Here is a 12,766-nt window from a genome sequence, read left to right on the forward strand (position 1 = left end):
ATGGGTGGCGTTTATATTTATTGAACCTTTATTTAACTAGGCAAATCAGTTAAGAACAAATTCTTATTTACAATGACGACCTACCCCGGCCAAACCGGACGACACTGGGCCAATTGAGCACCGCCCTATGGGACTCTCAATCAAAGCGGGTTGTGATACAGCCTGAAATCGAACCAGGGTCTGTAGTGACGCCTCTAGCACTGAGATGCAGTGCCTTAGACTGCTGCGCCACTTGGGAGGATAAGAATGTTGTAACCAAAAGGTCGCTGGTTCTAATCCCGAGCCGACTAGGTAAAGAAATCAAGTTGATGTGCCCTTGAGCAAGGCATTTAACCCTATCTGCTCCTCTAAGTCGCGTTGGATAAAAGTGTCTGCTAAATGACTACAATGTCAACTCTCTCCCAAGACACTCCGAGGTAGCTGACATGAAAGTTTAAATATATGCTGATCCAACAGCTCATTATAAGAAAAGAAGAGAATGTGAAGAGGAGCTTCTTTGTCACTTACGTAACCTCACAGAGCCTATTAGAGCACCTTCCGTATGTCTCCTAGTATAAAGCATTCCCACACTGAGGCCACAACTCAAAATAGTACTGAGAGCTGAGAGCATATTGACGCATTGTTGAGTCACTGGATGCCATAGCTGCAATGGAATTTCTTTCTCAGATGAAGAAGATTTCAAGACCACTCATATCATTGAGAGACTCCCTTCAACAGGGTCTAAATGTACTGTATGAGGATGAAAGGCCGATGGGATTGTTGTAATGGTCTCAATGGTTTTACGTGCAGTGCCCCAACATGTTATTTTTATCTCCAAACATTTTGGTCATTCAGAATGTATCCAGAGGAACCAGGTTTTTTTCTTGGTGCAACTTGTGCCAGGAATTAAGATGGTGTTACTGGAGTGTTTCTCCTAAAGTTGTGAAGATACTTTACAGCAGCGATTCTACACTGGTGTGTTGCGGGAGGCTTTGAGTGGCTTGCGGGTGTCAGTAAAAAAAAACATAATAATTTAAAAAATACTGCATTCTGAATTGAAGCAACGTAAATCAAGTAGAAAGTGTGTAGAAATGATGAGGTTACTTTTTTAAATAATTTGATTTTGATTTCAATCACAATATTTTCAATATAGTGCTGTTAGCAGTACTTTTTTGGTTAATTTTGTGGTCTCAAGCCAGTAAGTTTATCAACATTCTTTATCATGAATATGGGCAAAGTTGTATTATTGACAATGAAAGAGGTGGGAATGTTGTTCCCTTGTCATGTAATTGCTACATTTACTATCTGTGTAGCATAAAAATTGGTTTTCCAGATTGTAATTTGGCAATTATTTTTCATGATGTGAATATTGTATCGCAACTGAGACAGCCTGGTTCAATTTGGATTCCGAGGCAAAACCAGTTGAAGGACCACAGTTTTTTTTTTTTACCCAGACTGATCAATTCTATACATCCAGCAGAAAGCTACTTACAAGAACAGTCATACATCTACCTTTCAGCAAATGAATGTTCATATAGCCCAGAGCTAAGAATCCACCCACTAGCTTTTAGTAGCAATGTAATACAGTATATTGAATGTCAGTTCTTCTACCCATTTGATTTTCAGGTCACGGATCTATTTAATTAAGACTACAGAACGCAGAGTATTCTTTAACATTAGTGTGGCTTTGAGGTTCAGGTATCTCATCAACCATTTAGTGCTCTGTTTAGTTAACATACAGTACCAGTCAAACGTTTGGACACACATACTCATTCATAGGTTTCACTTTATTTGTACTATTTTCTACATTGTAGAATAATAGTGAAGACACCAAAAAAGTGTCACATGGAATCATGTAGTAACCAAAAAAGTGTTAAACAAAACATATTTTAGATTCTTCAAAGTAGACACTCTTTGCCTTTGACAGCTTTGCACACATTCTCTCAACCTGCTTCACCTGGAATGCTTTTCCAACAGTCTTGAAGGAGTTCCCACATATGCTGAGCACTTGTTGGCTGCTTTTCCTTCAATCTCCGGTCCAAATCATCCCAAACCATCTCAATTGGGTTGAGGTCAGGTGATTGTGGAGGCCAGGTCATCTAATGCAGCACTACATCACTTTCCTTCTTAGTCAAATAGCCCTTACACAGCCTGGAGGGGTGTTAGGTCATTGTCCTGTTGAAACACAAATGATAGTCCCACTAAGCACAAACCAGATGGGATGGCGTAGCGCTGCAGAATGCTGTGGAAGCCATGCTGGTTAACTGTGCCTTGATTTCTAAATAAATCACTGACCATGTCACCAGCAAAGCACCATCACACCACCTTCTCCATGCTTCATGCAGAGATAATACATTCACCTACTCTGTGTTTCACAAAGACACAGCGGTTGGAACAAAAATCTCAAATGGAACAAAAAATGTCCATTGTTCGTGTTTCTTGGCCCATGCAAGACTTCTTCTTATTGGTGTCTTTTAGTAGTGGTTTCTTTGCAGCAATTTGACCATGAAGGCCTGATTTTCACACAGTCACCTCTGAACAGTTGATATTGAGATGTCTGTTACTTGAACTCTGTGAAGCATTTATTTGGACTGCATTTTCTGAGGCTGGTAATTCTAATGAACGTATCCTCTGCAGCAGAGGTAACTAAGGTCTTCCTTTGCTGTGGCGGTCTTCATGAGAGCCAGTTTCATCATAGCGCTTGATGGTTTTTGCGACTGCACTTGAAGAAACTTCACATTTTCCGTATTGACGAACCTTCATGTCTTAAAGTAATGATGGACTCTTGTTTCTCTATGCTTATTTGAGCTGTTCTTGCCATAATATGGACTTGGTCTTTTACCAAATTGGTCAATCCTATATATACCACCCCTACATTGTCACCACACAACTGATTGGCTCAAACGCATTAAGGAAAGAAATTCCACAAATTAACTTTTAACCATGCACACCTGTTAATTGAAATGCATTCCAGGTGACTACCTCATGACGCTGGTTGAGAGAATGCCATGAGTGTGCATACAGTAGCTGTCATCAAAGCAAAGGGTATATGCCGTTACTGACAACTTCAGCCCCATAAACTGTGGAAAATTTTAAAGGACATTCGCTTAAAAAAATCCCCATAAGGTAAAATCCTGTAGTATTGGCCTGGATATTAATGATGTTTTATGTTATGACCAGGCACAGGTTGCAAATTATTTTAACACATTTTTTACTATAGCCTCATCTCTGGTTAAAAAGTTACCCATCTGCTCTGGACACTGGCCAGTCTTTTATTAATAACTTTTACCATAGCAAAGGTATCACAAATGATTTGTTTTTATTTAAAGTTATTGAGAGATTTCTTTTTAATCAATTTGAGGGATACTTTCTTGAGCACAAACTACTTTATGATCTACAATCTGGCTTTACAATAGCTCATTCCACTGATACTTGCCTTATCCACCTTTTTGACCACATTAAAAATCCCAAAAGTAAACAGTACTGCGAGGAGCACTTTTTTCCATACAGGCATTTGTCCATGTAATAGCCTTCCCTTGGAGATCAAGCAAAAAAAAAAGTAAAAATGGCTTTAAAAAGCAGGCATCGTTTTTAATTTGGTGAAGGTTGTCTAAGTAAGGGAAACTACCCCACTGCCCATTGTGTCCCTAATGCTGGTTTGGTGTATTTATTTGAAGGATCGATATGATGTGCAGTTAATAGATTGTTATAATGTGAAATGAATATGGTTGATTTTTAAGGTTAGGGAGAAGTGCATTGAAAAGTGCCACTTTTTAGGATGTCAATATACATGAATGTATTTATGGTTGTTTGTATTTTTGTCATCTCTTTTAATCGTGTTATTGTTTTACCATCAAGGACCACTTTGGAAATAAGCATTTTAATTAATACTTTGATATCCTCTGGGTCCACATTGTTGTAAATGTCTGTAGCTCAAAATAAATTGAATTAAATTCAAAAAGGTGGCTGCTTTTGAAGAATCTCAAATATTAAATATGTTTTGATTTGTTTAATACTTGTCTGGTTACTACATGATTCCATATGTGTTATTTCATAGTTTTGATGTCTTCACTATTATTCTACAATGTAGAAAATAGTAATAAAAAATGAAATAATAATATTGAAGGAGTAAGTGTATCCAAACTTTTGACTGGTACTGTATATAATTAAATATTAGATTAAGTCGAAATGGTTTAACAAATAATGATACGCCCATCTGAAACTTCAACTACAGATAACAAACAGATCACTGAGCATTTCGAATCCGCCGTACCTTCTCCACTATGCAATCTGGTTTCCGAGCGGGTCATGGATGCACCTCAGCCACACTCAAGATCCTAAACGATATCATAGCCGCCATCGTTAAAAGACAATACTGTGCAGCCGTCTTCATCGACCTGGACAATGCTTTCGACTCATGTCAATCACTGCATTTTTATCGGCAGAATCAACAGCCTTGATTTCTCAAATGACTGTCTCGCCTGGTTAACCAACTACTTCTCAGACAGAGTTCAGTGTGTCAAATCGAAGGGCCTGTTGTTCGAACCTCTGGCAGTCTCTATGGGGGTGCCACAGGGTTCAATTCTTGGGCCGACTCTTTTTTCTGTATACATCAATGATGTCGCTCTTGCCGCTGGTGATTCTCTGATCCACCTCTATGCAGACGACACCATTCTGTATACTTCTGGCCCTTCTGGACACTGTTTTAACAAACCTCCAAACAAACTTCAATGCCATACAACGCTCCTTCCGCGACCTGCAACTGCTCTTAAATGCAAGTAAAACTAAATGCATGCCCTTCAACCGATCAATGCCCGCACCCGCCCGCCCGTCTAACATCACTACTCTGGACGGTTCTGACTTAGAATATGTGGACAACTACAAATACCTAGGTGTCTGGTTAGACTGTAAATCCTCCTTCCAGACTCACATTAAGCATCTCCAATCCAAAAATAAAAAATCTAGAATCGGCTTCCTATTCCGCAACATAGGATCCTTCACTCATGTTGCTAAACATAAAAACTGACTATCCTACCGATCCTTGACTTCGGCAATGTAATTTACAAAATAGCCTCCAACACTATACTCAGCAAATTGGATGCAGTCTATCACAGTGCCATCCATTTTGTCACCAAAGCCCAATATACTACCCACCACTGCGACCTGTATGCTCTCGTTGGCTGGTCCTCACTTCATATACGTCGCCAAACCCACTGGCTCCAGGTCATCTATAAGTCTTCGCTAGGTAAAGCCCCGCCTTATCTCAGCTCACTGGTCACCATAGAGGCACATGCTCCAGCAGGTATATTTCACTGGACATCCCCAAAGCTCAACTCCTCCTTTGGCCACCTTTCCTTCCAGTTCTCTGCTACGAATTGCAAAAATCACTGAAGCTAGAGTCTCCCTCACCAACTTTAAGCATCAGCTGTCAGAGCAGCTTACCAATCATTGCACCTGTTCACAGCCCATCTGTAAATAGCCCACCCAACTACCTCATCTCCATATTGTTATATATTTTTTTGCTCCTTTGCATCCCAGTATCTCTACTTGCACATTCATCTTCTGCACTATCTATCACTCCAGTGTTTAATTGCTAAATTGTAATTATTTTGTCACTATGTCCTATTTATTGCCTTAATCTTACTACATTTGCACACACTGTATATAGATTTTTCTATTGTGTTATTGACTGTACATTTGTTTATCCAATGTGTAACTCTGTGTTCTTTGTGTCATACTGCTTTGCTTTATCTTGGCCAGGTCACAGTTGTAAATGAGAACTTGTTCTCAACTGGCTTACCTGGTTATATAACGGTGAAATAAAGAAATGTATAAACTAGCACTGAAATAGTTTTCTGAGCCCCATTTCTCTCTCCATGAGCACACTGAATCTCCTAACTAATAGCTACTCAGGGTCATTACAATAGTGAAACGTTTGATGAATGAGAACATGAAACACTTCATATCTCTTTTTGAATAAACAGCTGATATTTTACATAATTATTTATCTTAAAATTCTGAATCCTTTTTTTGAAAATGTGTTCCCAGTATTTAGTCTGATGCATTGTTTTACTCATGCAAATGCATTTCTCAGTAATCTGAGTTTCTGGGAACTGGCCCAAGGCGGGGGAACAGACAGACATATTTTCATCTGACTGGGGGAACCATTGGGAGTTCATGCAGAACCACATCTCCATCAATCACAGGGGCAAACCAAATGGAACATGCCTCATGAACGCACAAAGTGGAATTTACTATCTTTGGACACTTTATTTGAAATTGCTTCGTTTCACAAAAGTTTGCCACTAGCTAAATAAGTATTTCTGAAATAGAGACTGAGGGAGCAGAAGAGTAACGGTAATATGCTTTTAGTGGTGGTGTTTCTGACCGTTTTAACCATGAACAACTGTTTCTAGTTTACCTGAGTACTGTACCTAAAGTATTTCTAAATTCTCCGTAGGTTGTGACGGTGCTGAATGATCTTTACACCTGCTTTGATGCCATCATCGATAATTTTGATGTGTACAAGGTAAGTCAGAGTAATCATGTTTTTCGTTATTTTCAACCAGTGATATAATCACCTGTTTTACCTGCTGACATGTTGTCATGTATATCTCAGGTGGAGACCATTGGTGATGCGTACATGGTGGTGTCAGGGCTTCCGGTAAGGAATGGTAAACTCCACGCAAGAGAGATCGCTGGGATGTCATTAGCCTTACTAGAACAGGTGAAAACATTCAAGATTCGACACAGACCCCAAGACCAGCTACGGCTAAGGATAGGAATCCACACAGGTATCATTTCACATGGAGTTTGGAATTATTGTTAAAATGTGTTATGCTTAACTACTGTTGGAAGCTGGCAGTTAAAAAAAAAAGTTTGTGTCCAGTTGAATTAATCTGTGTCTTTGGGCACTGCCCAATCCTTCTCCCTTATCCTTGGCGTCTACATAGTTACCGCCTAAAAAACTTGAATAAATCATAAAAGTTCAATCTTTCAATACCTCCTAAGTGTTATATGATCTGCCCTAGCCATTGTCAGTTTATTTAATTCTATGACAAATAGCTTAAATCAGGTAAGGGCAACTTTGATGGGGGGGCACAAAAAAATGGTACTCATGAGGGGCTGCAGTGCCTCATGTGTTTTAAAGTACATTTCCTGCAATTTTACTTGTTTTGCCATTGGGCGTGGAGAAGATATTGCAATTTTCTAACTCATTTCATGCAATTCTACACATTTTGCCATAGGGTGGAGGAAAATGTTTGCAGTTGTTAATATGATAACTGACTACAAGTTTAGATAGCTGCCCGCTAGACTAACTTACCAATAAAACATGTTTTGCTGATATGGGCTAATTATGTGACCGTTGATGCACAACCATGTTTTGAAATGGCACATTCTATTATTCTAACTCTCAACAGTAAGTTGAGACCCCTATTGAGTAAAAATGTTTAAATGATAAAACGTTTTATTTTTAACACTATTGCAAATAGTCGACTAGCCAAGAACTCATCTGTGATTCAATTGCCCATTTACGTATCCTGCTTATTCCTGCTTCATGATCGCATAGGGCTTTTGCTCAGTCATTTTTATAAACTGTTGTGAATGGTTATGACCGTTGATTACAATATCTAGGTTTCAGGACATACTGTATTTCAATTAAGAAATCTCTGGCAATTTCTCCAGTATTGACCATATTTGAACAAGTACAGGAGGATCAGGTCAAGCTTTTCTGGGGTTTTTTTGTCCAAAACTCTTGGACAATATCTCATGCAGGCAGAATGTACAGTATATTCTTATTCAAACACTTGACATGAACATCACTGATAGGTCTTTCAACAGTCTGCGTGGGAGGTGCTCAATCCCATCATTTTTTGCATGCGTTGTTTGAGTTCAATCTAATCTTTCATGCTTTTTAAGTACACTTAACTTATCATGTGAGGTTCTGGTAATGAAAGAAATGCTACTTTATCTAAATTATGGTTTTCCATGGAGTATATTTCCAGTATAATTCACTGCCTTTCTTCTGTTCAGGACCTGTCTGTGCTGGGGTGGTGGGTCTGAAAATGCCCAGATATTGTTTATTTGGAGATACTGTCAACACAGCGTCTCGGATGGAATCGAATGGAGAGGGTGAGTGTCAGATTCGGATCTCTGTTGTTCTATTTTAGTGGCTGTCAGCTCTTTTTAAATAAATAAATATTTGAACGAAATGCTGCTTCATGGAACAATGGTCACATTCTAGAATTCAATTGGGGAAAAATAAACATGTTTCAGTTGACACACTGACTACTAAGTACTCATTATTTGTTATTTATGTGGTATTTGCTCGGATTTGGATTTTGTGGTTGTTTGTCCACCGAGTATTCTCTGTTGTATTGGTCTCATGCAATGGTGTTGTGAAAGACTGGTTCACTGTCATTATTTGTCTTAACTAAATCTGACTGAGATCTTGTGTCTGAGAGTCCATGACCATCCAATTATACAAATTGTGGACTAGCTCTTTGCACGTACGTCCCTGTAAGAAACGTAAACGTCAAGGGATGCATAAAGTAGACAGGGAATGGGATATTTATAGTCACAAAGCAACAGACAGGATGGAGGTTGTCATCGTAGTTTAAGAGTGATTATCTGGACTGGTATTACTGGCAGCTGTTCTTAACTGGTGTGGTGGTAGGGAGCCACTGGTGTTGTGCCAGCCAGTAGGTTTTGTGAGTGACTCATCACATTATTGATTAACCCACTCCCTTCCTGCCCATTTCCTGCTGTGTGCTTTCACGTCCATTGATAAATAGTTAATAACACTTATACCCAAGTCACATCCGTAGTGATAAAACTGTATACCATCAAATATCCTATAGTGGTAGGAATCACCTCTGGGACTACACTGTCCACAGTTGTTTCTAGGCACTATATCCATAGCACCAGGAAGGATTTCACTGTTCATTTCTACTTTTGACCACCTAAGATAGACAGATCTACTTGGTATGCGTGTCTATTATAATTGTTATTGTCTGCCCCAGTGCATATGACAGAGGGTAAATGCTTGCATGTAATGCAACTGGGTGTCACTCCCTGCAAAACACTCACTGTGATGTGTCTCTTGTCCCATTGATGTGTTTCACAGCCTTGAGGATCCACCTCTCCTCAGCCACCAAAGAAGTGCTGGATGAGTTTGGCTATTTTGATCTCCAGTTAAGAGGAGACGTGGAAATGAAGGTGAGGCCACAAAGTAATGAATGTGTTGTCAGCGTTATCTTTAATGGCTTCACGTATTGAGTATTGTTTGATAGACGAAGGAATATGAAAGAATGGTAAATGTGGTCTTGTGATTCTCATCCTGTTTATTCTATCTCTTGGTGGAAGAATGCATTGCATGTCAGTAGATGTGGAGCTCTGGGCCTCTCAGATTACGCGTGTCGTGAAGAAATGATGTCTGTGCTCTCCTGTCAAAATGAAAGAGAACCATAATATCTGGTTATCTGGAGTAGTAATACTCTCTAGGGATGTCAGATGGGTTCTAACAGGACCTGCAGATGTCAGGGTCACCCTTTAAGGAAGAGAAGCCCTTTTGTGTAGCCATCTCTCCCACTCGTCTCCATTGATGACACCTATTGATTTCTGTGTTTTTCCAGGGCAAAGGCAAAATGAGAACCTATTGGCTTCAGGGGGAGAAGACTGACGTGTACGTTATTTGAGAGGCGCTGCTGTACTCACATTGGAGCCAACCACAGAGGAGGCTACACAGTGGCACAGCCAGCCACTGCTTTATTTGTTTTAGAATAAGTCCTAAAGGTGATACCCTCCTAAAGTACGAAAAGAAGGGATGTTTAATGGTATGTTTAATACCTGTGTACGTACGGTAACTGCAAAAAGTTGTAAAGATGTTTTGTATGAAGAATCTTTCTGTCCTGAGAGTGAGTACTTTTCGATGATGATGAATTCCTATTTTTTTGTGCTTTATATCAAGATTTGTATAATGTGTTTGGAAGTCAATGATGTATTAATAGTCCATACAGCATTCATAACAGATGGGCACAGTGTAATGATCAATGTCAATGCAGAGGTTAGAGTTCCACAGTGATGTCATACAGTACAAGATGATATATGTATATATGTACATCCAAGATATTGTAAGATATTTTGTTCAATAAACGGAGTAAAATACAACGAATCATTGTTCAGAGAATATTATTTATGGTTTAACCTGGTGTGTTTTCATAGTCCTGTGTGGGTCTGTGCACTGCACTGTTAAGGTCCTTTTGATCAAAACATTTCATGATTTAGTATTGTTTACAAAACAATAACACTTTGAAGTGTCATGATTGACGGTATATGGGGGACATTCCTTGTAACCAGCTAATTACTTATTTCTGGCTGTATGTCAGAACTTTTAGAACTGGGCCATATTCCCCTGATAATGCTTAACCAAATATTTTCTTTTAGATTTAACTCCTACTGAATTAAGTTTCCTTATGCCGTCCTCGAAAAATGTAAGAACTTTCTTGAATGATTTGTCTTTTTTAAGAATGAAAGTGTATGCTATTCAGTTGAAGGGAAATCCAACCAATTGTATGCACACAGCATAACCTGTTGGGAATCTTGAACGGGCCCATCTGTTGAAATTGCTATGGTACCTTAGAGAGCCTGAATTGTAATTTTAGCGTACCACTTTAATATATTGCATTTCACAAATGAATAACAGAAGTTATGCCAAGCTAATTAGTGTTACATTTTTCTTTATTTTATTAAACCAAAGGCCCATGATACAATCATCCATAGCATAGTATTTGCACATTCTGACAGTGTTACAAACCTCCAATTAAATTTTTGAACACCAGCATATGCACCATTGGGAAAAATCCTGTCTTTTCACATTGCAACATTGTCAAAAACTGCACATTAAAAGCACGTACAATGAACTGTTTTGCATGTCAAAGATGAGAAGAAGCTCATTCAAAAGCAACAGTTAATCAAGAAATGACAGCCAATATTTTTTATTTATTTTTTATTTCACCTTTATTTAACCAGGTAGGCTAGTTGAGAACAAGTTCTCATTTGCAACTGCGGCCTGGCCAAGATAAAGCATAGCGTTGTTAACAGACAACACAGAGTTACAAATGGAGTAAACAATTAACAAGTCAATAACACAGTAGAAAAAAGGGGAGTTTATATACATTGTGTGCAAAAGGCATGAGGAGATGAATAATTACAATTTTGCAGATTAACACTGGAGTGATAAATGATCAGATGGTCATGTACAGGTAGAGATACTGGTGTGCAAAAGAGCAGAAAAGTAAATAAATAAAAACAGTATGGGGATGAGGTTAGGTGAAAATGGGTGGGCTATTTACCAATAGACTATGTACAGCTGCAGCGATCGGTTAGCTGCTCAGATAGCACATGTTTGAAGTTGGTGAGGGAGATAAAAATCTCCAACTTCAGGGATTTTTGCAATTCATTCCAGTCACAGGCAGCAGAGTACTGGAACGAAAGGCGGCCAAATGAGGTGTTGGCTTTAGGGATGATCAGTGAGATACACCTGCTGGAGCGCGTGCTATGGATGGGTGTTGCCATCGTGACCAGTGAACTGAGATAAGGCGGAGCTTTACCTAGCATGGACTTGTAGATGACCTGGAGCCAGTGGGTCTGGCGACGAATATGTAGCGAGGGCCAGCCGACTAGAGCATACAAGTTGCAGTGGTGGGTGGTATAAGGTGCTTTAGTGACAAAACGGATGGCACTGTGATAAACTGCATCCAGTTTGCTGAGTAGAGTGTTGGAAGCAATTTTGTAGATGACATCGCCGAAGTCGAGGATCGGTAGGATAGTCAGTTTACTAGAGTAAGTTTGGCGGCGTGAGTGAAGGAGGCTTTGTTGCGGAATAGAAAGCCGACTCTTGATTTGATTTCCGATTGGAGATGTTTGATATGAGTCTGGAAGGAGAGTTTACAGTCTAGCCAGACACCTAGGTACTTATAGATGTCCACATATTCAAGGTCGGAACCATCCAGGGTGGTGATGCTCGTCGGGCATGCGGGTGCAGGCAGCGATCGGTTGAAAAGCATGCATTTGGTTTTACTAGCGTTTAAGAGCAGTTGGAGGCCACAGAAGGAGTGTTGTATGGCATTGAAGCTCGTTTGTAGGTTAGATAGCACAGTGTCCAAGGACGGGCCGGAAGTATATAGAATGGTGTCGTCTGCGTAGAGGTGGATCAGGGAATCGCCCGCAGCAAGAGCAACATCATTGATATATACAGAGAAAAGAGTCGGCCCGAGAATTGAACCCTGTGGCACCCCCATAGAGACTGCCAGAGGACCGGACAGCATGCCCTCTGATTTGACACACTGAACTCTGTCTGCAAAGTAATTGGTGAACCAGGCAAGGCAGTCATCCGAAAAACCGAGGCTACTGAGTCTGCCGATAAGAATATGGTGATTGACAGAGTCGAAAGCCTTGGCAAGGTTGATGAAGACGGCTGCACAGTACTGTCTTTTGTCGATGGCGGTTAATGATATCGTTTAGTACCTTGAGTGTGGCTGAGGTGCACCCGTGACCGGCTCGGAAACCAGATTGCACAGCAGAGAAGGTACGGTGGGATTCGAGATGGTCAGTGACCTGTTTGTTGACTTGGCTTTCGAAGACCTTAGATAGGCAGGGCAGGATGGATATAGGTCTGTAACAGTTTGGGTCCAGGGTGTCTCCCCCTTTGAAGAGGGGGATGACTGCGGCAGCTTTCCAATCCATTGGGGATCTCAGACGATATGAAAGAGAGGTTGAACAGGCT

The 12,766-nt window shown here is 40.0% G+C and overlaps 1 protein-coding gene across 3 annotated transcripts in view; it reads left to right on the forward strand.

The window, feature by feature from the left end:
- Positions 1-10,149, forward strand: part of LOC135544492 (atrial natriuretic peptide receptor 2-like) — a 45,045-nt gene extending 34,896 nt beyond the window's left edge. For all 3 annotated transcript variants that reach the window (XM_064972145.1, XM_064972144.1, XM_064972146.1), the window contains 5 exons: positions 6,440-6,508; positions 6,599-6,773; positions 8,014-8,112; positions 9,107-9,198; positions 9,615-10,149. In XM_064972145.1, the coding sequence (XP_064828217.1) occupies positions 6,440-6,508; positions 6,599-6,773; positions 8,014-8,112; positions 9,107-9,198; positions 9,615-9,677 (498 nt within the window). In that variant the 3' untranslated portion in view covers positions 9,678-10,149. The remainder of the gene's footprint in view (positions 1-6,439; positions 6,509-6,598; positions 6,774-8,013; positions 8,113-9,106; positions 9,199-9,614) is intronic.
- Positions 10,150-12,766: the final 2,617 nt, after the last annotated feature.

This window comes from Oncorhynchus masou, chromosome 8, assembly GCF_036934945.1.
Source record: "Oncorhynchus masou masou isolate Uvic2021 chromosome 8, UVic_Omas_1.1, whole genome shotgun sequence".
Classification (NCBI taxonomy): Eukaryota; Metazoa; Chordata; class Actinopteri; order Salmoniformes; family Salmonidae; genus Oncorhynchus; species Oncorhynchus masou.